The following is a 26,541-nucleotide window of genomic DNA, read 5'->3' as shown; positions in this document are numbered from 1 at the left end:
GACGTCATTCCAGTCATTCTCAGAGAAATCCCACTTTTAGATTCGCATCTGACTTCCTGTCAAGACATTGTGGAAATCTCTATATCATCAATCAAAAGAGTCCCTGTCTGGAAAGTATATCAAACCCTATATATGATGGCAGAACACCAACGATTGGGCGACTCACCCATAAAATGTGAGATAAAGGAAACCAATCCTTTTCCCAAGTTTTAAAACTTCTCCTCGTTTGTCAGATGCTCCTGTGAGTCGCACTATGCCGACTTTCTTGAGCCTGGAGAGCCACCTGTATGCATGCTCGTCATCTTTTAAAACATCTTCAAAATCCAGAGTAGGTAGCTGGAACTCTGAGCCCCAGTACTGACATTCTGTGAATTAAGAAAAAGAAGAAACCAGATGGGATTGCACTGTTTTTAACACACAATGAGAACCTCAGAGAAGGGACTACTTCATGGAAGCTGACCTTTGTTCTATCACGGAATTGATTAAATTTCAGTCATATTAGAAATGCCCAAGTTACCAGCTCTTCTTCCCTGGACCCAAGCCAGTCTACTCTATGCTGTCTGCCTACAACTGTGGAAGACCCATGACGGGTATTCACCATAGCACATTTGTCAAGAGAATGTTGTTTAGCTTGTGATGGCTCTTGATACATAGGTCCTTAGGGCTTCTCTGCCTGGACATTGCTTAGAAATAGCCTTGAAATATTGTGTATTTTAACAGCCAAGTTATATTGCTCAATTCCAAATAGAGATAAAATCAGAATCAAGTGCTAGAACAGCGTGTGCCTCTCCCTGGGGGTCGGGGTGAGAAGTGTTTGCCATGGTAGGAACTGCTCCTTCTTCCTCTTGTTTTACCTGATAAGAAGCTTTCTCTAGGGTCAGCTTGTTCACAGGAGCCAGCAAAAGCTGTCCATGGGGAGGAAAAGATGAAAGTTGTGCTCATGGCACGCACAAACACTTTGGTGACAATGCCACATGAGATAAAGTCAAATGTCTTTCTTTGTTTTCTGATTCCTCATGATTTATGGCTCATAAAAATGTTTACTTGAAAAAACAGAAAGGAAGACAAATGTAGAAAATAATTTGCTTACAAACCAGGCTCTCTCAAAGGAAGTAGAACACAGAGGAAACATAATTTTGCCAAGGAAAATAACTCAGATATTAACAATTGCATTCAGCAAAGACCACTCTAGCTAATCCACTTGCTTTCTTCATTTTGGGGGAAAGAATTTACCTTAGGAAGGCAAGCTTTCTTAACAAGTGACAGAATGAGGTCTTATGACCTCAAAATCATCCTGTGCAATGCCTCCCTTTTCTAACTGGGAAATATATGTCATGTTACAGAAAACAACCCCAGAGCCTCCAGTTTAAGACAAAAGATTGGGTCAGTGTTCCCTTGTAGTAGTTGTAGATTGGGAATCATTTCTTCTTTGATGTCAGCATGGCTGTTTCTGCAGAACCAAGGATTTCTCAGGAGTCAGATGTTGGTTTAGTAGTAGCAAAGATACTTACAGGTGCAGGAAGCCACTTCCTGATCTCCCATCAGCGAGTTACATGAGGACATTCACAGAGATGAGCAGGTGTGTGTCGGGGCGGGGAGAGGGGGGGAGAACTAATCAGATTATAAACACATATATTGCCAAAGTTTGCATAATATTGCATAATGCATAATGAGGCAGACTTTTCAGGGCCTAAATTGCAAACTCTAAATGAGTCCTCCCTAGTGGCCACATTCATTATTTTGGACAATGTTAATATTCTTCAGTATTGAATACATTCCAGGTGACTGACTGTATCTTCTCAGGAAGTCAAGTTTATATTCAGCCACTGGTTCCTAATTTTTGTTTTAACTCTTCTCTTTGTGGGACTAACCGTAACTGAAAGAACTATAGCCGTTCCTGTTCCTTTTTTTTTCAGTGTTTCTTATCAAGTGCTTTTAGAGAAAAACCTTAGAATTCACTATTAAACCAAGTCAGCTTGGCAAAGAGAAGCAGCTCAGCACATGGGCCAGAGCAAGTTGGCTAAAGCGATAACAATGGGGTGTGAAGGGTTTGGGATATAATCTCAATTGTTTTTGGATGGTGTAAAATACATATTTTACCATGTCGTGAGACACTGTGGTAGGCAGTAGGTTTTCAGGAACTCATAGTCTATGGGAGACTTGGACACGGAAACTGACAATTAAAACATAATATGGTAGATGCTATAGTTGAAGTACGTTCAGGATACCATGGAGATATCAGATCTTCTGATCCCTTACCTAATGCCCCTTCTACGATGCCAGCTGCTCTTTCATATGCATGAAGTTCCTCAGGTCTGTCCCTCATGCCTCAACTATTTCTTCTGAAATCAAAGTTGGTTTTATGGGCCCAGCGCGGTTCTGCTGCACCACTCTGCTCTCTAACAAGAGTTGGCTTTATATGAAAGAGCTTTTGTTCAAAGAGGCCATCTATTTGACTTTGTTTTGAATATTGGATTATATGGTTGTTTGCTTTGCCACTCCCATTTGCCCTTCGCATTTACAGTCTCCAGATTGTAATATCTGATACTAATCAAAAAGGTCTGTGAAAAGAAGGTGATAAATATCATAGATATTACTTATTGGCTACCAAGCTAGAAAAGTCATTTGGCTTCCAGTTGAGAGAAAAATTTCCTGGGCAAAATATCAGTGTTAATGACATAATAAATCACTATCTCCTCTTTCCAAAGCTTACACCTAAGTAGACTACACCCAGAAACTTAAAAAAATATCGAGAACAGCTTTAAGCTTGTTGAGCCCCAAATGAAAGTTATAGGTCCATTGAGTGTTGGAGGTAGATGAGAGGTGGAGACTCATCTTGCATTTTCACATTGGCTTTAGGATTTCCCATCACCATGGGTTCTTATTATTGAATAAAAAGATCACCTAGACTACAGCTGAGGATCCTCCTAGTTCTTGGGCACTGTGATGATCTGGCCAAGGGCAAATTTCTCATTCCTGTGTAGACTGTTAGATGGATTAGCTACGGTCTACATGGCCATCTATAGCAATGCGTTGTCTTTATTACAAAGGGTTAAGTAATTAATTGATGAGCCTTTGTTATAATATTTAAAAGAGAAAATGTGTTGTCCTATTGAGAGCAAACCAGCCTGGAGAGATAGTATGGTCTAGACTGCGATATCGTCAAATAGAACAGATGAAGGAAATATTCTCTATCTGTACCATCCAGTATCATAGCTACTAATAACACGTGGCTATCGAGACTTGGCATGTGGCTAGTGGAACGAAGGAACTAAATTTTTTCCTTCATTTAATTCAAACTGATTTAAATTTAAACTTAAGTAGCCACATATCACTGATACTGTATGAAACAGGACATGAGTAGAATAAAGAACATGGAGCTAAAGAGGCCTGGGTTTGAGTCATTGTCTTGCTTCTTACCAGCTTGTTTCCTTATCTTTTCGCTGATCCTCCAGAACTTAATTTATAAAATAACCGTACTTATATTTACTTGCAGGTCATATGTTGACCATGCAATGAGATTATGCAAGGAGCTTGGTACAGTGCCTGGCACATAGTAGACTAATAATAATAGTTAATATTTGCTGAATACTTTCTAGGTGTCAGGCACAGTGCTAGGTGCTCTCCATGCCTTATTTCTTTTAATGTCCGTAATAAATATATGCGATAGATGCTTTCAGTATTCCCATGTTACAGAGAAGGGAACAGAGATCCAAGTCTTTCAGCTAATGATTTGCAGAGCTACTTAGGCAAATTCAGGTGACTAATTCCAAAGTCTGTCATTTCAACAACTACACAGAAAATAAACATTTAATGCCTTGAAATACTGTTGTTACATGTATTCTTAAGTCCTATGTCTGAATGTCCACAGCTTATTCTATCCCTTACAAAGGAAATCTACTTTCTAGATGAAAAAAAAAGCAGGGCAAGTTACATTTAGGAACACTCTGTCTGGACATGTTCAAGCATGAGTGTTTAAAGATAAATCTTGGCTCCCAGTCAGGATTTTAAATGCAGAAAAGGCTTTATGACTAGGCACAACTCTTTGACGGCATTGCTATTCCTTGCTTTTGTGAAATGAACCAAGGCTTAAAAATCAGCTAGCTTCGTTTTTAAAATTTATGCCAGTATATGTCAGTGATCCATGCCAGTCTGGTTTTACTTAAGGCCTTTATCACTTTCCAGAGAGTTTTGGTGACTGTGTAGCAGGGAAATGTAATAAATAGAGATGGAAAAAACACTTTCACAAGATGTAAATATTTTCAAAACTTTTGTGTTTTGAGCATTTTGTGGATTCAAGAAGGCTCTGCTAAGGGCACACACTATATACATCTCTATATAATTATAGCATATTTTGATGAATTTTTGTTTCTACATGAGTCATTTTCCCATTATAGAATAACACACACACAAACACATGCTCTCAAACACACACGCACATACACACATGATATTCTTTGTTTTAAAATGAGTTGGATTCTTTGAAGAAATTTGTTACTCTTTACATGTGTAAAATTAACCATATTCACACAAAGACTCAGTATAAAACTCGGTATGAGGCTGTTCATATCATACATAGCATAGTCTGTACTGTACATAATTTCAAATTTATAGGATCTTACAATCAGGGGTTGGTCACAATACCTTTTAAGTTCTACAGAGTTTACAGTTTTCCAACTGTAGCTCCTATTTTGGTGTGCCTTGGCAGGAGCTTTGAAAAAGTCAGTGACCAAGGGCCACAACCCATCACAGGATCTGTTTCCTAATACGAGCCATTCACAGACTCAGTTATGCCAATTGTGACTTTCAGAGACAGCACTATGACTAGCCAGTTTCCGAACTCATCACAACATCCCCGATATAAAATACTCCAATCTTCTGGGAGAAATAAACTACATCTTCTTAATAAATCCACCAGTAAGATCATTCTATGATTTCTGTACAGAAACTTTGACATTGAAAAAGTTATTTAGAAGCATTTTCCCTGTCTCCCCCCAACTGCAAAACACCACCACTGGGGACCATAAGAAAACATGCTGGCCTAGAGTAAATCGTTTGTTAGGTGAATACATTAAAAGAAAATTTAAATTTCACACTTGGGTCTGGAAACATAAACAGTGTGGAAAATGACGGAATATTTAAGGCATGAACCACCCTTTCTAATTTAACTTATGGACTTACTAATAAATGCTTCCTTGAACATGTGCTTCACACATCATAAAATTTATGAACAGGCTACATGCTGGCTTTCAAGACACCATTCCTTTTCAGGATTAAGTCTCACATTCCTGGATCCTGAGTTGTATTTCAAAAAAGGAAAAGACACAAAGAAGCTCTTCAGTTAAAGATTCATGAGTACAGCGTGCAGGGTTGCAATGTGTTATTTCAAGAGTTTAGGACCTTCTGTCTACCTGCACGGAACTGTGCTCTTGGCTCTGAAACAGCTCATCTCATGTGCTGATGATCAGCTGATTGCTTACTGTCTTTTCCTATAAATATCTTGCAGGGGCCCAGCCATAATCAAAATCTGACCCCCAGATTTTGGGACTTTGATTCTCTTCTCTGCACTAAGGAAATCCTGCCCTCTTTGGAAATTCTTTTACCTCTTGTCTAGTGAACTCGACACGCCTTTCAAGATTCTGGTCACTTGTCCTTTTTTAGATTGAGATCTTCCAGAAGCTGACCTTGAGATGAGGATTTGAATGCAAGCAATTTACTAAGGAGGTCTCCCTGGAGGTACCAATAGGAGGTGGGGAAGTGCAAAAGGGAAGGGGGCCTCTGGAAGGTGTTTTAATGAATGGGTTACTTCTTTTGCAGCTGGGGCTCAGCACTGCTGGACCTCATGGCAACACTGTAGACTGTACTCAGTTAGAGTTGTCCCACCCAGGGGCAAGGAAGCTGAGATGCAGAGGCCACCCACACCTACCCCTTATTGGTTGAGAGCTGCTTCTGGGCGTTCACTCCTTGGTCTTTCTGGCCTTCCCTGTGTGTTGGCCAAGCCTGCTCCCTCAGGCAGAGAGAACCCTCCAGGAGCTTGGCAATCTCGCAATAGCAAGCTGTTGGCAAGTATGGGAAGAGTGCTGAGGAGGTCTGACGGGGCAGTGACAGCCTCTGCAATGCCCACTTTCAGGATCTCCAAGACTGGGTTAGATGGCTATCTTCTGTGATCCCCAGCACCAATACACACCTCAGCCCCTGTGCTCACCACCTTACTCTGAAAGGATCTTTCACTTACTCCACACGTATTTGCCGAAAGTCTGGCTATGCGAAAGAGGTTGCATTGGTGAATAAAAATAGATGTGGGGCTTCCCTGGTGGCGCAGTGGTTGAGAGTCTGCCTGCCGATGCAGGGGACACGGGTTCGTGCCCCGGTCCGGGAAGATCCCACATGCCGCGGAGCGGCTGGGCCCGTGAGCCATGGCCATTGAGCCTGCGCGTCCGGAGCCTGTGCTCCGCAGCGGGAGAGGCCACAACAGGGAGAGGCCCGCGTGCCGCCAAAAAAAAAAAAAAAAAAAAAAAATGTGCCCCCAAAAAAAAAAAAAAAAAAAAAAAGATGTGAAAGATGTGATTGTTGCCTTTGGGATGGAAAAAGTGAATAAACAACCAAGCAAACAAATAAATACATAAAAATAAACGTTGTAGTAAGTGCTGTGGGCGTAACGAATGGGGTATATTGACAAATAATCATTGGGAGTGGGACGGAGAACTTATTTGCTTAGACATGGCAGATAAGAAAGGTGTAACTGAAAAGAAGCTTTTTAAGCCACATCCTGAGAGGTGAGAGAAGCCAATCTCGCAAAGGGCAGGGAAAGTGTCTAAAAAGGAAAGACAGTAGGAAGAGGGGTGATCTCTTAGCTTGTTGGAGGAACTCAAAGTCACTGAAGCTAGGACCCATGAGACAAAGAGGTGGGTGTCGCAGATGAAGGGAAAAAATAAGCAAGTGTGGGTCAGGCAGGTCCTTATATTTCTCTCTCTGCCACTGGACTGTACGGTCCTTGCAAACTATAGAGATCCTGTTGTTTATCTTTATTTCCTCACCACTGTTGCCCCCTTACTCTTCCTCCCCCTGGTATATAGCCCAGGGCTTGCACCCAGTAGATTTTCAGAAAACTGCTATGTTCTGTATCCTAAACAAATCTTTGCTTATTTCTTAATGATGACTGGAAACAAGAAGCAACCCCTGAAAAAGGAGTGTTTGAGCACACTTTAGTATTTTAAAAGATGGAAATCCATAAAACCTCTCCTCTAGGTGATAATCCCACCAAACTTGAAAAGTCTCCCTGAGAATGTACAAAAGATGCTTCTAAACAAGTTTACGTTGCTTGAAAGAAGAGAAACACATTTTTGTTTTGAACTATTAAGTACCCGGTAATATATATATGCTCAGCCCCATATATATAATATATATATGACAAGAGTGACGATTTAGTTGGAAAAAACAAGAACTCATGAAATAATGAAGCAGCACTAAAGGGGAGTGTGTGAAAAACACTTGAAAAAATGAGAGTGAACACTTATTGGGCATTTATAATTCCAGGCACCCTTCTAAGCACTTTACATGGAGTGATGCCTGTAATCCTGACAACAAGCCCATAATAGAGGTTCTATATCATTCCCCCTTTATAGATTAGACAGGCATCAGGGTCATACCTAAGTTAGGCAATGTCACACAGCTAATATATGTCAGAGCTGGGATACCCACACGAAGAGCTAGACTGGATATTCTGAAAAAATTTTGTCAAAGGATAACAAGCACCAGGGGATGTTGATAAGGGAGATTATTATCTCAGACTTCATTGGAATTGGCAGGACTAACAGAAAATTCAGTTTTACCCTCTGTCCTCGTTGTGACTATCCCCTCTGACATCTCTCAAAAGGTTATAGAACACCCTCTTGAGGGCTTTTAATTCCAGAGCACACATCTCTCTATGGCACAGCCTATCCTGGTTCCAGACGGCTCCAATCAACACAATCTTCTTCCTTATGCAGAGAAACATCTACGTCTGTCACCTTCCTTTAGGCACTAATTCTGTGCTCCAGAATCACGCAGAATATGGCAGTCTTGGAGATGTGCATAAAGACAGGCCCTGAGCTAAGTTTTTCTTGCCAAGGCTAAATAGTCTCTTTCTCTCCCATATTTTTCATGTTTTATGGCTCCCAAGCCCTGCACTACCCTCTCTGCTCTCCTCTGGATGACGCGTTCAAGTTTGCTGATGTCCCACAGCAGCCTGGGCGTCTCAGGTCAGACATAATACTACAGGCGTGCCGGCACGGTGGGCTCGCTACTACATTTTTATTCAGGCCGCCTAAATCTAATTAACTTTGTTTTGGCAGTCTCAAGTCTGTTGACGCATACTAACTTTTCAGTCAACCAGAATGTGTACGAATTCCTCCTCAGCCAAGTTTCCGAAGCTAGTTCACTGAGAACATATTACGCACGTATAGAGTTGAGAATGCAGGTCCGATTTGATAGGGACTTTGTGTCAAAATTCATCACTCAAGGTTTGAAGGTGACAGATGTGGATTCAAATCTGAATTCTGATACTTCCGTCTACGTGACCTCCAGAAAGTGATGCATTCTCTCAGTTCAATTTCTTCATCTGGAAAATACAGAGTTAAACAACCTGCAGGGTTGTTGGGAAATTTAAATGAGATGATACCTAGAAAGAACTTGACATTGTATACTTAATTAAATCTGCACTTGACCCAGAGCAGCTGAACATGGCTGGAGGAAAACATACCATGATGAGTGATTTTACCGCACATCCATTAATCTATAGTTAACTCTATCTCGTGCTCCCCTAGCTGACTGTTTCTCACGTTCCCTGTCCTCACACTTCCCACACTTCCTCCTCCTATTCATGCTCAGCTGATAACTTTGCTTCCTATTTCAGTAAAAAATTAGAAGGACTCAGAAGAGACTTCCATACACCCCATCGCCACATCGACCAACCTGCCTGTGTCCAAGTCCTTATGGCCACTTGATGTAATGTAGATAAACTTGTAAATTTCGCGATCTCTTTCTCTACCAAAATGTAAACTCCTTACAGTTAAAGTCTACCTCTGTTTTGTTCATCAGTGCATCCCCAGTACCTAGAACAGTGGCTGGTACATAGCTGACACTCATTAAGTACTTGCTGAATAAATCCAATGCATGGAAGATGTTCAATAAATGGTACATGTTATTAATATTAGCTATTTCGTTGGATTCCAATTGTCTAGTGGGGATGACAGTCAAATACACCGACATTGACCCTTCAGTGCAATAATTGCAGCGACACAAAAAGAGTAGCCGGCACCAATTGCTGTAAGCACAGAGAAGAGGTGGATGACAGAAAGGCATTCAATAAAGCAGATGTTCTTCAGTCAAATCTTGGCTCTGTTGCTTCTTTGCCTCTTTGATTTTGGACTAGTTACTTACTTTTATCAGCCTTATTTTCCTCATGTGTAAAGTGGTTACAGTGATGTTGCCTTTGTAAAGTTGTTGCTAGGATTAAATAGAGTAATACATATCAAGCATTGAGCTCTGTGCCTGGCAGATAGCAATGCTTTAAAAATATGAAGAAGGAAGACTGGCAAAGGAGTAGGGGAAGAGGAAGGGGAGGAAGAGGGCGTATGCTCTCGGTAGTTCAGATGGAGGGTTGGTGGTGGAGGTAGCGAGATGTGGATGGATGGATTCTGGATTGTTTTGGTAATAGGGCTAGTGGATTTTCTCGACACATTGGGTGTGTAGTATAAGGGATAATGAGGAGTGTAGGGTGGTCCTGCTGCCTGAGAGATGGAGTTGCCATCAACTGAGATGGGAAAGACTGTGTGTGAAACAGGATTACCTAAGACCATCTGCTCCCATCAGAGGATTCACCTTTTCTCTGGTTTTCTTCATTTTTTCTTATCGCTCCAAGTAAAGCACTTTATAAATCTCCTTTTTGGTTGTCCAAAATTGACCAATGCTTGACCAGTTTATTCTGGGCTAGAAACTTCCATCACGTCTCAGTGAAGTTAGAGTTGAGAGACTCTGCTTCCTCCTTGCATGAGCACATTGTTCTCTTTAGATACCTTTCCTCTATCTTCCTTATTCGTATTATCTGTTTTCTATATGGTGATGAGACTGTATCTAGATGGGTCTGGAATTTTTTCATCCAAGTATCTAGGTTTGTACATGAAATATATCTACTGAGTGCTGGTATTTTCATCTGTAGTGATCCTTGACTAACTAGTAGATAACTCACCACTTTTCCCCAAGTTTGCTGATCATCCCAGCTTCAGTAAACATTTTTACAACACTGATTGGAATTAGGGTCATAGCTGACCAGTCTTTTCATTGCCTTCCTAAGTATTATTTAAAGGAAACTATCTGTCAGGTAGGCAAAAATTTGGCCCAGACTTCAAACCAATGTCTGAATAACTAAAATCCTTTTCGTGGCAATAATTCACCTCTGAGTCACTCTCAAGTGTTTAATCGGATTATAACATGATCATTCGTCAAGTAAGGGGAACTCACACATAAGAGGTGATCATGCCACTGTTGTTTCTCTCTCCTGCCCTTACCTGAATGCTCTTTACTATGCCTCTGCTATGTTCATGGCTCTCTAAGTAGAAGGAGAAGGGGAGGGAAAGGACCTAACAAGGTTTGAGCATCCACAGTGTGGCAGGCAAAGCACTTACATTTTTCCATTTATTCTTCACATCCTGGAGCTGAGAGGCATTGCCTCTTTTACATATGGAAAAAGTGAGAGTCAGATCATTTATGACACTAGGTCAAGTTCACAGAGCAGAAAGTCAAAGCCCCTCTGCTGACTCCAAAGCTGTTCTCCTTTCAAAACGCTGTGTTGTTTCACGGGGGGAAGCTCTTTCCTAGCAGACCACATTCTTTCACTTCTTCTTCTAACAAATTCTAACAAAATTCTTTTAGAAAAATATATATGCTTCCATTGTTACATTATAGCTTTGCATTTTAGTGTTACCAGTGAAATTATGTCCATTTCCTGGGCTTGCTTTCTTTCTGGTCTCTATTTTGCAGTTTGACTTGGGGATAAATATAAATATAAATATAGGGTAGGTTGGTAAAGGGCTTCTTTGGGATGTGAGTTACACCTTGCAGGATGGAAAGGTGAAGTTTGGCCAGACAGAAAGAATAGAATAAGTGATCTGAGAAGCTAGGAGTTTGGACAAAAGTAAGAATCCACATGCTTGCTGAGGGGGCACTACATTGTGGGATGATTAGAAAGTCCCAGGGAAGACTTTGGACTTTATTGTGCTGCAGTGAAACACCAGAGCCAGGGGGGAAGAAAGAAGATGGTGGGCATCGGGAAGCTTACCCTGCAGAGTTGTGCAAGCTGGGAGTGAACACAGAGGATTCAAGTGGGAGATAATAAAAGGCTTCCACTAAGTTGTTGGCAAGAAGTACAACCTATACGATCTTTTCCCCCTAAAACATTTTGAATGTCAGTCTTCTCTGGGCAAACAGGCGATGTGCATGGAAGCTTGACAGCTAATGGAAAAAAGGAGAAAGAATTTTACTAATAGGATTCTACATTTTTTCGTTTCATATGTTTCATTGAACAGTAAACATATACTGTTCAAGAAGCCTCTCAAGGCTGTTCTCTGTAGTTATTTACAACTGCTTTCAAGGGCAACTTGTGAAGATGAAGTGAGTTAATATGTAAAGTGAGATGTTGTTTTTCTCTCAACATGGTGCTACTCAAGGCGATATGTAGGTACCATCATGCAGTTAAAGATTTAGGGGCATAGACAGGTTAAGTACATTGCTCAAGATCACAGACCTAGAAAGACCTAAGTTCAAGAGCACTTTTAATTTCAGTGCTACACTGCTCCTTTGATTAAGAGCAAAGTTACAGATTGAGAATTATACAGAATTTTGAGGAAAAGAACAAAGTTAGAGAATTCATTCAATGGAGCAGTGATTAAAGATTATTTACCTAATTTGCTCAGCTAGATATTAGGCAAATACACAGATTGGGTAAATAGCAACATCAAAATTCTTTTTTAAAATCAATTTTTTCCTACAGGGATAGAAAACTTTAAAAAGAAATTAAAAATCATTTTTTTCCATGGGCATATTTGAAAGTTTGGGACTGGAATCTTAAGGAAGAAATTTAAGTAAGATGAAGATATCTACTATCCCAAAACTATAGTTGTTCTGCTGTGTTCTGTCATCTTGAAGAACAAAGTAGAACCAGAAGTGAGAATAATTGTTTATAACTTATGTGTAGATTTGGTAAAAGTGAAGCTAGCATATAAAGCAATCCAACTTTACTTCTTGAAATTGCCACACTTTGGAATTTTCTAAATTTATAAATTCTAAATTTGAAGTCCAATTGCCAATGTTATAAAACTTATTCCTGGGCTGCAAGAAGAAGTAAGTCTTGTTTGTGAGAAATGGAAGTTCTTCACTCACTGAACAAAGCCCACTCTACCCTGTTTGAAAAGAAAAAGGAAGGAAAAGAAATAAATTTACTTTAGTGTAACTCTAGAAAATTACTTTTCCAAGAATAAAAAAGTTAGTATATTTTTCTTAATTTTTGATGTGGTAAGTATACTGAAAAAATGTGAAAAGGGAATACAACGTAATAATTCTTCCTTAAAATAGATTTGTTTTAGATTCTCAAAAACATCCTCAAACTTTTTCAAGTCTTTTAAAGATATCAGCTTTTGAAGACACCAGCTTTTCAAAATACTATTTCGCACTAACATTGGATGATGACACGATTCTTTGTTTTATGAAGTTGTTAAGTAATAAAAAATGATTTTTTAAAAAGAATATAATGTTTATTACCTAAAAATTTAAAAAGGTAATAGACATAGTACACAGGCCTTTTTTCCCCCAGTATTTCTGTAACGTATCTAGTTGTAAAATAGACATCTTTAATATTGGGTTGGACAAAAATTTCGTTCGGGTTTTCCATAACATCTTATGAAAACCCGAACAAACTTTTTGGTCAACCCAATACTTACCTCTGAGTATGTGGTTATGTATTTTCTAATTGGAGGTATGGATGGAGATGAGAAAAGGCAAAAGAAAAAGGATCTGACCTAGAGTCTACAAGTGGAATCAAAAACTAGGCAGATGGCTGTGGGAACAACCCGCAGATTCGGGGCCTCTGCTGGGTACACAGCACTGCAGGGTACTTCCCAGTCTGTGAATCTCCCATCTTGGACTCACTGACTCACAGCCCATGGAGGGATATTAGACCCTTTACATATTACGCCCACGTTTACCAAGTACAATGCAGAAACTGAGTGGGATAAATGATATGTAATTCAGAAAAGAACAAGACACATGGGAAGACATCACTATGGCACAGAGAAAAAGTGAAGCAAAATATGCATTTGTAAACTCACAAGCATTTAAGATACCTGTATTCATTTCATCAAAACCCCAAAGACATTTCTCTGAAGGTCAATAGGTTCATTTCACATATGGTAGGCAAAGTAGAATAGAGACTGGCTTCTTAAACTTACAAAGACTTTGAACCATTCTCCCACCTGTGCATCAGACAATGTGAGCCTGGATAACCTCAGGGGAGGAATTTTTATAAGGTCTTTCTTGGGAAGGGAAAGTATTTTGGTACTTGACATGGTGAATTGATTGCTCTAATGCAGCTGATTTAACAGAGCTCTTCTGAAGCCATTCTGACCTGGCCGTTCTGATACAGTTGGAACACTCTAAGGCAGCTTGAAACAAACAAACTCCCAGTCCTTTTTATAATTACCAAGTAATACGTGAAACAAATGCCCTCACCCATCCCCGACATGCACTGCAGATTCCCATCTCTAGGGGTTTAAGAAAGGGAGAAGGATGGGGCAAAGCTTAGGGACATGGGTGAAATATTACATGGGAGTTAGGCATGTTTATTGTGTACATTACTTGTTAATTTTTTAAAAAGATAGTGATTTTTTCTCTTTTGGAAAATTTCTGTAAAAGTAGCCTGGGTACCAAACCAATTCTGTTCTTTGCACTATAATAGAAAGCTTCATCTTCAAGGAAACACATGCCCTCTGTAAGAAAGGGGGAGCTGTTTTTTGGTTTGTTTTTTTCACCATGTGCAAGGCACAGAGATCTTAGAGGGACCTTATATCTCCTTGAGATTTTTCACTCCTCTTGTGGCATATTCGTTTTGAAACAAAGGAGGGAGTCATAGCTATGTACCAAAGGGTTGTAGTCTGATAAAGTACACAGGTGAAGACTTGCTCTGCTAAAGTGGGGCATATTGAAACAAGGGGAAATATCCTTTTCTGACCATGCAATGTACTTACTCCCTGCACTGCTGAGAAAACTGAGCAGACTGCTTCCATAGAACAAAAGATTTTCTTCAAATTACCACATTTTAAATTTCAATTTGCAATGACAAATACTACTGATGTCAGAGAATAATATACAAACATTTCAGTACCAGTTCAAGGAGATAGATAGGAAAACAAGCATTCATTCTGCCTCTGAGGGTTAATAAGAACAGATATTTAGGTTCATATATGTATAAGATCATGCTATGTATTGATTTTTTTCCCCATTTTAGTCTTATCAATTTTATTTTGGGAAGTTTGCATCATGAAGTTAGTCACAAAAAATGAGTGTATAATTATGTCAATTTCACATGGAGGCTAAAAAACAATTACATTAAAAAATCTTCATATTTCCAATGTTTTATTAAAGTCTTCCATTTCATCCACCTATCTGGAAACACTCACATGCAAGGCTTCAACAATCTGGTTTTAAATTGGTAGAGATTAGAGGGCCAGCAACCTCCTGTCCTCCAGGTCAACGATATGTTTCTCTTGAGTACAAATTCTACCCCCATCCTCTCTGCTACTTCCCTAGTTTAAGTTCTTAATGGCTCTTACAGGACAATTTCTAGGCCATGCTATGGTTACCTTGCTCCCAGGCACTACCCACGCCAATCCATCCAGCACAGATGACCATGCTCAAGACCTTTCTACAACACAGAACTGATCACTTCACTGTCTTTAGTAAGATAAGTACAAACCAAGAACCAAAGGGGTACACTGGAGGGGGAGAGAATGCATCAAGAGAAAAAGGAAGCTAAGAAGACATTCACAGCCTTGTAGGCATTTATGAAATTATATGCATTTGGTAAAAATCAGAAAGATACAACTCTGAAAATATAAAATGCATCCTAAAGAAAATAAGTAAAGCAATCTTCTTAAACTTATAAAGACCTTAAGCTCATTTCTCTGGAATTTTGGGAAGAGAATCAGCCTGGGAAACTAATGGAAGGAAACATACTTGACCTCTGTGCTGGGCAAACTTCCTTGCCTAAGGGTTTAGGGCTGAGCTTCTTAGTAGGGTACTTAAGCCACTTCCTTCCTTGTTGCCTAACAATTTTAACTTCACCTATATTTTAAACTAATTGCAGTTTCCCGCACCTACCCTGCCCTTTTATGCTTCTCTGATTTTCTACATGCCCTTTTCTCTGTTGAGAATTTCCTTTCCTTCTATCTTTGTCTGACAGATCCTTCAAAACCCAGCGCAAGTATTAGCTCTTATTTGAGTTCCATTTCCTTGTTTCTTCAGAGTCCTTCTACATTCTAATTAACCTTCTATGCACACTTTCATGTACTTAAAATGATGTACTATACTTATTTGTTTCCATGCCTAGTGTCCCCTCCTAGACTGGATAAATCCTCTAGGGCAGAATCCATGTCTTTTTAAAACCTGGTATTTCCTTACAGCTTCCCACACGAGATAGGTGCGCGATATACGTGCAGTTGAATAGAAATTTATGACGGAATGGTCGTGACCCATGCCTTCTTTCCAGCTGTGGCTGTCCCATGACAAGAGTTTTTTCTGGCTGATGTTTTTTTCATTTTTGAGTTCAACGTCTAGTGCCAAGCAAAGATCAAGGAAAAGTGATCTGCATCTTGACGCCAGATTTTAAAAGCGTTTCCTCACTCTAAGGAAAGAGCAGTAGAGGAAACATTGCCACTGAGGACTAAAAACAAAATTCTTTGACAAATGTAACTGAGTTTGTTTACTTGTTCTGAGTATGAATGTTTGAAAATATGCAATGGCAGGGAAATAAGGTGTCAAATTCTACAGGCAAAAAGCCATAGAAGCAATATTTCAAAAATGGTCCGTTAATTTCTTCTTCCACCTACCAATTGCACAGCTTGAGAATATATTTTCAAAATCTGATCTTGTTTTAAACCATTAAAATAGTTTCCGTTGTCTAAATAGCAGCCAGTCCTCCTTATATTATTCATGATTGCGGCCTGTCAGTGTGACTAGTTTTTTCCACTGTTTAACTGAATGTAGTATCATTTCCATCCTGCTACTGCCTGATAGTACTGAGAAATGCAAGCTATAAAACTGAACCCGTCAAGAAATATTAATGGAGGGGGTGGCCATATACTTTTACAATGCTTAAAAGCATAAGCTGTAATAATAAAAAGTTGGCTTTTATTCCCTGAAAATAATCAAAAGAAGAACTCGAAGGAAATTAGAGTAAAATCCAATGGGATTACAAAATTAGGGCAGAGTTAAGGAAAAATATTTTGAGTACCAGAAGAAATCTAAAATAAATAAAAAATAATAATATACTTGTGATATTGCTATTTGACCCAGACAGTTGCCACTCAGTTTTGTAATTGAAGACTCTTTGAAGAATCTAGCAAAGCACTCACTGGGGGGAAGGCAGGAAAAACATCTTTCCCTTGATATCCATCTGGATTCCACCAGCTGGCTGGACTAGATAAAAAGGAAAATGGATTCCTGGTGGTTTAGACAGAAAGCACTAGAGCAAAACATTGTCAGGTGTCAGAGTGTTGAGATTAAGAGAATGGAGGAAGCTAGCTCTTGATAAGACTGGACTATGCTTGAACAGGAAGGGGACCATGTCATACCCTATTGATAACCATGGGACAAGGTGAAGCTGTGGGGTTCAAGTTGGCTATTTAGTAACATCTCCACACCCAGTAAACTGTTGTAAGTCTAACATTGAAAACCATGCAGTTACCACACATGTTTGAGAATCTGAAATTCGAAAGGAGTAAGGTAAAATCTCTATCTTGGTGTATGACCCAGAAATCCCAGAAGAGATGTGCATAAAATCCAACAAGGCTGGTCAGTTGCCCAAAGGGACAGTGGTCCAATATATCCGGTAAACAGCGGAAAAGAATGTTCAGGGAAAGTTGGCTTGTTAGTGTGTTTGTAGAAGTCAAGGTTCTAGTAAATACATATGAATCAGCATGTTTTCAGAATTTGAAGACATGAATTTGTGGGCCTTTGACCCACATCATCTTATGACACAAATCTTCAAAATACACAGAGAGTAAAGTATTAATACTTCCCACTTCTCCCCAGCACCTCTGTTTGAGCTGTATTACTGTGTATCTCCAAAAATCGTATTTAAAAAATAACTTTTTATCTATATTAAGTATTTACTTTGTCTCTCAGATCAAAAATTAAGTCTTCTTCATAGAGAACAGACTCATAGTTGCCAAAGGGGAAGTGGAGGAAGGATGGAGTGAGTTTGGGGTTAGCAGATGCAAACTATTATATATAGGATGGATAAGCAACAAGGTCCTTCTGTATAGCACAGGGAACTATATTCAATATCCTGTGATAAACCATAATGGAAAAGAATATAAAAAAGAATGTATATATATATATGTATAACTGAATCACTTTGCTGTACAGCAGAAATTAACACAACATTGTAAATCAACTATACTTCAATAAAAAAAAGAAAAAAGACTGAAAGCAAATTTTAAAAAAAACAACAAAGAATGAAGTCTTCCTTTTCGACCGAATCTGTTTACTGGAGATTTTCTGAATGTTTCTGTGTTCACAGATTCCCTTGGGATTCATATAAACTCTCCCCAAGCAATTTGCTGTGCACAAGCCTGACACACACACACACACACACACACACGCTCACATGCACACTCAGTGTTGTCAATGTTGTGTATATCATTTCATGAGGTTCATAGATCACATAGTTTTATCTGATGCCAGGTTAGGAATTTCTGCCTTGTTGATTCTGTGTGGTTCTGGCCTTAGATAAAATTCTTAAGGGCAAGTCTGCCTCTGGTTCATCCTGCTGCTTTGCAGGGAACACTTATGGAGCATCTACGGTGTGCCAGCTTTTGTGTTAGATGACAAGGATAAATATTTGCTGCATTTCTTTTCTTTCTGTCTCTTTAGAATGTCTAGAGCTGCTCTATGTTTCTTTCCATCTCTACCTACATGATCTGTGTTGGTAAATCATTAAACGTTCCACGTAAATTACAATAATATTTTAACCAAAGCACAAGGGTTTTAATTTGCTTCTGAGCAAATTTCTTACCAGACAAGTTTTAAAGGACATTGAAGACCATAGCAAGGTTACCTGGCAAAAACAATTCTCTCTGGAGCTTTTCTCTGGCCTGCTGTGAAAAGCATCTTTTCTTCAGCCAATCAGCTTCATATTCACTGTAGTGGTCGTTTGGCCATGTGATATGAACCTTATAACACAGAAAGCAAATATCACGTAAACGTTTATTATGCTTCTACGTACTTTGGTTCTCCACTCTTGCTGTTTCTGAATGTTATTTAAGGTTATCAGGGAATCGAATGAGCCCTTGCTCTTTTTTCTTTCTGTTTTTTAACTTATATACTCACAGGCATAGAATAAGCTTTTGGAAAACAAGGAAACTGAAAGCCAAGGGGATACAGCTGAGATCTGAGGCCCTTTAAATATCACAAAGAAATAAAACCTGGCTAGATCTGAGTTCTTGTTCTATATTCTGAAAACCTGTGGTCCCTAAACTTTCTGTGATGGTTAGAGATCAATTAATATTCCTGCCAAGAGTGTCAGAAATAGTACTGATGATGATGAGGCAGATAATAATAGTAAGAATAACACCATTTTGAGTGTATACTGTACAATGAGCGCTATAAATATAACCCACTTAGTCCTCATACAACTTGAGGGAGAAGCAATAACTAATACTCACATTTTTCAGGTGAGCAAAGTAAGAGAAATAACATGTCTAAGGTCCCACAGCTAGCAAGCACTGAACCCTGGGGGTAAAGTCCTTAATTCGAGATGGAGACAAGAGTGGGAGAGGATGACCTTGCTGGTCACACTTGCTCTTCTGATAACTATCTTAGCAAATTTGGAAGAGAGAAACACAGGGTGAGGCCACATCTAGTTTGTGGTTTTGAGAGCTATGCTTTCAAGAATCCCATACAAAGCCTTACACATTTACTCACGGATTTGACTAAAAATATTCATCAATACAAGGTTTTGAGCGCTCACCATATGCCAGCCACATGCTAAGATTTTTACTCATATTAGCTCATTGAATCTTCACATCATATCTAGGAACAAATTTTGTTAGTATCCCTCATTGCTAGATAAGTAAACTGAAGCCCAGGGGCATTCTTTTTATTAGAGACATAGTTTGATTGTGTCTTCAAGGCTGCCACTCACTGAAGGAATAATGAGCAACACTGTACATTTTATTAGAATAATAGCAGCAGTAATAAAAACAGTAATAATAATAACAGAAGCTTCCATTTAGTAAGCATGTGGACCTCGCACCAAGGACTATGCAATCACGGCTTTATGTATAAAATATGATCTAATAAAATATAATTCATTATGTAAATTATTGGAGACTAGCTCCTTTATTTAAGTTGAGAGAGAAGGCAGAGATAATTTAGAGATAGTTACCTTTTTCCTGTCAAACGTCAAGCCTTTGATACCGATGTTCACATCAAGAGCTTCGATGAGAAGTTTCCGTGCTTTTGCAGAATCCAGGTAGCAGTCGGGACACTGACAGTTGTCCCTCAGCCACACAGCGGGGTAGACAGACTCTACACCATCCTGCCAGAGGATTCGCATCAAATGAGCCCCATCCAGCGCTTCTGCCTTTTGGATGGCACAGTGCATGTTTCTGGTCCTTGAGGGTAAATCTTGTCAGCTACCTGCTATGACAAATCAGTGTTAAAAGGACTCTCAGGAAGATCGGCTCTGAACTTGACTTCAATTCAAATGGACTCTGGCTTCTGCTATTTGCTTGAGTTTGTGGTTTCACTTATCAATGCTAGGACCTTTGCTCTGATGAGAGTATTTCATGAGCTGTAAACAGAAACACAGTGACTGAAAGTAAACAAGATAAACGTGCTGAGTCAGGATCCAGTTGAAAAGAATTCCTTGTTTTTCTCACAGTAATTTTAGATAATACATTCAGAACCAATGACACAGGCACTTTTATGTTTGCATAAAAGCTCTGGAAAATTTTTAAGGGAGAAAAATACTCCACAAATTGAAAGTGTAATAATCATACCTGTGCTATTTTAACTGATGCCCAAGTACACGAGCTCCAGCCAAATTAAATATTTTCTATCGTTCAACCTCCATACGTTCAAATCTCAGTTCCTCAGCTCATTCTGCCCCTATTGCTTGGGATGACCTTTCACAAACTTTTCTTTTCATGAGCCAACCTATCTGTATCCAGATGATCTGACAAACAGAGGCTTAAATAAGCAAGGAGTTTATTTTTCTTGCGTGAAAAGAAGTCCTAACATGACTGTCCAGTAATGGTAACGTGATTTCACAGAACCATGGGAAGCCCAGGCTACTGGTAGATTTTCTCCTTCTACTTCTTGCCTCATGTTTGCAAAATGACTGCTGCATCACCGATACCACATCTACATTCCAGAGAGGAAGAAGGGAAAAGGGAAAACATCATGTGGCAGCTAAGTCTACCTCATTTTTAAACATTTCCCCATCTAGCAACTTCCAAGTATATTTCACTGACCAGAATTATGTCACAATGTAACGTTAGCTACAAGGGAAGCTGGGAAACATAGCTGTTTACTAGTCACATGCTTGCTCTGCAGAAATCAGTGTTTTATTAGTGAGGAAGGAGAATAAGATAGAGTTAATATGCATTCAGCAGCATTGATCACACCCTTTAAGACTTACTCATATAGACATCTTTTTTTTTTTTTTATATAGACATCTTTAAGGAGGCGTTTTGGAGCCTTTCAGACAACTATCAATGCCATTTGTGCCCAGTCTTCCTTATTTTTTGTTTACTTTCATAATTATCTCACTTTTTTTTTGAGGTCTGAAACTTCATGGTGATCTTTGTATCCTCTAGTGCAGCAGACACATAGAAGATATTTAATATATATTTGAATGATAACTCTAGCTTTACATATGAGGAGGAAAAATAGAACTCTATTCTGTATTTAAGTAAGATTGTATCTACTGAAGTAAAAGCATGACTTACATAACTTGATCAAGGACAGGCAAAATACTGCCTGTGGGCCAGAAGTTTTTGTACAGCCCACGAGGTAAGAATAGTTTTTACATTCTTATAACATTTGAAAAAATAAAACAAGAACATGTGACAGGGAATGTATACAACCTGCAGAGCCAAAAAATATAATATTTGCCCTTTTACAGAAAATATTTGCCAACCTCTGAGCTAGAGAAAAGTTTACTATGTTTACTCTTTTTGTTCTTATGTGTTGTATGCTATTTAAGGGTCTGGTTATATTATCCCAAATTAACTGGAAACATCCCTGCCCAGTGAAAAATCTATGGCAATTACCCAAGTAAACAGCAGGAGAAAGAGGTTGGGGAATACCAGAATACAGATGATACCATCTTAAGTTCTCCCAAGGAGTAAGACAATTAAGGAAAAACATCCTTCTTATTTTTATCATTAAACTTCCATGTGTATCAGTGTATATTCTAAGCTTAACTCATTGTCAATAGAGTGTTTATTAATGAGCTTGAAAATGTCTTGGTAGAAAGGATTTTTATAAATTTCACACATTGAACTTTTTTAAACATTTTTATTGGGGTATAATTGCTCTACAATGGTGTGTTAGTTTCTGCTTTATAACAAAGCGAATCAGCTATACATATACATATATCCCCATACCCCCTCCCTCTTGCATCTCCCTCCCACCCTCCCTATCCCACCCCTCTAGGTGGTCACAAAGCACCGAGCTGATCTCCCTGTGCTATGCGGCTGCTTCCCACTAGCTATCTATTTTACGTTTGGTAGTGTATATATGTCCATGCCACTCTCTCACTTCATCCCAGCTTACCCTTCCCCCTCCCCTTGTCCACAAGTCCATTCTCTACGTCTGTTTTTTAATTCCTGTCCTGCCCCTAGGTTCTTCAGAACCATTTTTATTTTTTTTAAATTCCATATATATGTGTTAGCATACGGTATTTCTTTTTCTCTTTCTGACTTACTTCACTCTGTATTACAGACTCTAGGTCCATCCACCTCACTACAAATAACTCAATTTGGTTTCTTTTTATGGCTGAGTAATATTCCATTGTATACGTGTGCCACATCTTCTTTATCCATTCATCTGTCGATGGACACTTAGGTTGCTTCCATGTCCTGGCTATTGTAAATAGTGCTGCAATGAACATTGTGGTACCTGACTCTTTTTGAATTATGGTTTTCTCAGGGTATATGCCCAGTAGTGGGATTGCTGGGTCATAACACATTGAATTCTTAATGGATACATTGTTTGAAGGGTGCATCTCCTACCACAATAAATACTGTTCTGTACTTAACTTGGCACTGTGCCAAGTCACACTAACTGTTGAACTGATCACACCGATAGATGTACCTGCACTAACAGACACTAATTACAATCCAACCTTCCTTTTTAGGCTTTCTCTCTCTTTTTTCTCTATTTTGCTTCTTCGGCTTAGCAAATTTGAACTGGAGAGGGAAAGTGCATTTCCAGGTATTAGGGGAACCTGAGGCTCTTCCCCCCAGCCCTCCTGAAATGGATGTTCTGAGGAGGGTATTTCGAGAGCAGTGGCCACATCAGGAGGGTGGTTGATGGAGGCTGCCTGAGGCACCTGGGAGAGGGTGGAAGAACTGGAAAGGCCTGGGTGTTGCTGAAGTTAAATCGTTTGGGTATCTATGAAGGAACTTGGTGGGTTACTTCTACACTTCACAATTCCTTTCTCAACTTCATGGCAAATGTGAATGGTCATCCAAACAAAAGCAGGGAGCAATGGGAAAACAGTTTCCCTCTTCAATTTTTCTTGATTTATTTAAAGCTGTATTGGGGCAAATGGGCTGAAAATTTAAACAGGAAGAAACCATCAAGGATCATCAGAACTTGAAAACAGATTCTTCATTAAAATGAATAGGCTTGTACGTGTGTGTGATTTGTTGAAATCTGTTTTTCAATTTGACTTGTTAAAATTGAGCCCTGTTATCGAGATCAGCTCAGAGCTTTGTGACCACCTAGATGGGTGGGGTAGGGAGGGTGAGAGGGAGATGCAAGAGGGAGGGGATATGGGGATATAGGTATAAATATAGCTGATTCACTTTGTTATACAGCAGAAACTAACACAACATTGTAAAGCAATTATACTCCAATAAAGATGTTAAAAAAACCTGAGCCCTGTTGAAGCATAATGACCATTTAGTTATTTGATAAACTATTGTTTCTCTGAAGAAAAGAGAAAAAAAGAAAAAGTTTGATGCTCCTAGATATGTATGTATATATATCTATATCTGTATCTCTCTCTCTTTATATCTATCTCAGTGTGACCTTTTTGCTGAATTAAAGAGGTCCTATAAAATGAAAATGTTTAATTATTTTATACTTAACTATTCTGCTTCTTATTATTCACAAATATAATTTAGTTTATGAAATATCAGCTTGACTTTTGTGGGAGGAAGTAGTTTTACCTGTCCTGGAAAATAGATCTTGGATTAGGGTCAGGGGGGATTACTATCTGATGGGACAGATTTCTTTTAATTTCATCCCATCACTTGATGTGTATGTGTTGTTGTTTTTGTTGTTTTCCTTCCTAACTCACTTACCATATTTTTCCCCTTCAGAGTTATGGAAGTGTGTTTGGCACTCCTGTTTTGCACAACTAAATTGTTTTAGAGATTATCTTACTTAAGCCATGGGTGTGATTTTTGTCATCTTTAAAATTTTATAAACTCAAATTTTGTCAGCTGGCTTGGAAAATCAAGAAAGTAGCTCTGAAAGTTATCTTATGTATTGATCTTGGAAATAAAAGAAACTTAGAACTAGAAATCTCAGAGCTGGAAAGAAACAATCTTCAATATCACTGGGTTAAGTGGCCTCTATTTTTATGCAAGGAAAGTGGAAGCTCAGAGATGTTGGGTATGATTTGTCCAAGCACATACTGCTGGCTAGAGGGAGAGGTTGCCCCAAACCTGGATCTGCCAGTCCAGTACACACATAGAAAGTGAACAACTTCTGGTTCTATACAAGAGAGTGCAAAAATTCCTCAAATGCGAATTACAACTAATTTGAATCAGAGGTTTTAGTTAGGATTCTCAGGAAGTTGATGTAGAAACTACATAGTTACTATATATAAAATTAAAATTGCTAGATATTAATAACATGCACCTGAGAAGGCTGATTCATCTGCTAGATTACTCACCCTCCAAAATAAAAGGCCGTCATTTTTGGACTGATTTTTATGATGGAAGACCAGATAGAGTGGACTCATGTTATCAAATGTCAGGATCTGTTAATATCTATTTTCTCTTCCTCTGGTAAGTCATCAGACTTGCTGTCATAGAACAGGATTCTCTGTGTTTGACCTCCTGCTTTTAGGTATTAGGATCAAAAAAATGATCAAAATGCAAGAAACATGCAAATCATATGGGTAGGTGTGCGAGGTGTATCACAAAACCATGTATTTAGCACTTTTTATGTTCTAGCTGCTCTAATGATGCTTTCGATTGCATAAACCTTATTTAATCCTCCAGAAAACACTGTGAGATCTGTTCCATCACTTCCCTTTTACAGATGATCTTAAGCTTCAAGAGGTAAAGAAACTGATTTGAAGGCAGAGGAAATAGAAATTGTGACCACTACACAGGACTACCTCATGGAGAATCTGTGGCTGAATTATTTTCCAGGCAATAACTTCAATTTACCAAAAAGGTACTATTAAAATAGTAGCTAACTCTCATGATTATTGGTTGTTGGTTGACCTCACCATCCGACATTTCATCATTGAAAGGAGAGGACAGGAAGAAGTTTTCAGACATTACACCATAAAGGCTTAAAAATATTATTATTCCTTTATACACAACCTTTAAATCATAAAACTCAGTTTCCACTTGGTAAGGTAGAAGTTGACCAAACTGCATTTGTAGTGTGTGAACTTTAATATGGTTTGAATACATACATACTCTACTCATTACATTTGCTACCTAAGTCCTTTTAACTTTTAGAAGTTATTGCTTTTTTTTTCTCTACCTTGATTTAATAAGTGGCTGAGTTACTTAATAATTCATGAATATACTCTCATGGGAATAATGAATTCTATGAAGCCATTAGTAAAACTGGACCATTCTCTTGAGTAGGTTTATCCTTCTGACTGCTCCCTTATTTAAAGTACCACATTTTTTTTTAAGGTATCACATTTTATGCAAACACTTCCTTCCTAAATTATAAAAAGGAAAATTTTAGCTTCAGTCTGGTGGCATTACTACATTCAGATTGAAACTCAAATTATCAATTCATTTGTTTACCAAGGTAAAGCAGAGTACTGGGTCTAGATTTTAAGGTTTCTAAATCTTTGCAACAGAACATATATTCATTATGAGAAATTCTATGTTTTCAAATAAGATCAATTCAAAATACCTGTCATATGTCTTCTTGAGCTATATTCAGGAAGCAAAATAATTGAAAGAGGTCACAATAGCCTTAATTGACCAATATTCTAAAAAAGCATGTTACATTCAGTTTGGGGGCTTAACAAAGGGCCAAGGTGTAATATACAGTCACTTTCTTTGGGCTGGATGGTGGATTAGTTAGTGAACATTTCCAGTTTCCAGCCAGAACCCCCCTCCCCCTTCACCCAGTCTACTTTTTAGACAGTATCCTCTCTGTGCCCTCTGTGTGCTTCCTGGATCAGCTTAGGGACTGCAAAGTAATTTGACTACTAGACTAAGCCAAACATAATTGCGAAAAGGAAGCTGCCAAGAAGCAATCAGATCCACTGCATTCCAAAATCAAGCCTATTCCTAATGCCTGATGGACCATCCCCATCTCAGCCCACATGGCTGTGAGATGTATGTGACTGGATTTCCAATTGGATACTCCCCCCACCCCACCCCCAATCCGTAGACCCGAATCCACAAGCCCTTCAAAATAAGGGAAAGTTGAGCTCAATTATACCTGTTCTCAGATGTGCGTTGTGTGCCAAGTCATGCAAAATTTACCAAGGAAAGAAAACATCAGCTTTGATCTTCAGTGTCCTTTGGGCAGGTAGCCTCCTGATGCCCGTCACCTTCCAGATGTATCTGCCCCCAGTTTCCCTACATCTGATGTAGTGCTCTGACTTGGAAGCCTTTCTTCTTCCTGTTCCTGGCAGCGCCACTGCTGCCCTGCCCCCAGACACAGCTGAGGTTTGCTAATGAGGAAGGATGTCCCAATCTGAAGGTGTAGCAACTCCTGACGGGAGGTTGGAGATTAAAAAAAAAAAAAAAAAAAAAAAAAACTTTTTTGCCCAAGAGAGAAAGG

The 26,541-nt window shown here is 39.0% G+C and overlaps 1 protein-coding gene across 2 annotated transcripts in view; it reads right to left on the bottom strand.

Annotated features, from left to right (window-relative positions):
- Positions 1-26,541, bottom strand: part of BBOX1 (gamma-butyrobetaine hydroxylase 1) — a 75,617-nt gene that overhangs the window by 48,361 nt on the left and 715 nt on the right. Inside the window, exons 2-5 of one of the 2 annotated variants that reach the window (XM_024764739.1) lie at positions 26,197-26,472; positions 19,697-19,953; positions 18,368-18,482; positions 167-365 (exon numbers count right to left, since the gene is read on the bottom strand). In XM_024764739.1, the coding sequence (XP_024620507.1) occupies positions 167-365; positions 18,368-18,482; positions 19,697-19,915 (533 nt within the window). In that variant the 5' untranslated portion in view covers positions 19,916-19,953; positions 26,197-26,472. The remainder of the gene's footprint in view (positions 1-166; positions 366-18,367; positions 18,483-19,696; positions 19,954-26,196; positions 26,473-26,541) is intronic. The other variant, XM_024764740.1, reaches the window with a different exon arrangement.

This window comes from Neophocaena asiaeorientalis, unplaced genomic scaffold, assembly GCF_003031525.2.
Source record: "Neophocaena asiaeorientalis asiaeorientalis breed wild unplaced genomic scaffold, Neophocaena_asiaeorientalis_V1.1 scaffold230, whole genome shotgun sequence".
Taxonomy (NCBI): domain Eukaryota; kingdom Metazoa; phylum Chordata; class Mammalia; order Artiodactyla; family Phocoenidae; genus Neophocaena; species Neophocaena asiaeorientalis.
This window is presented reverse-complemented; position numbering and strand designations above follow the sequence as displayed.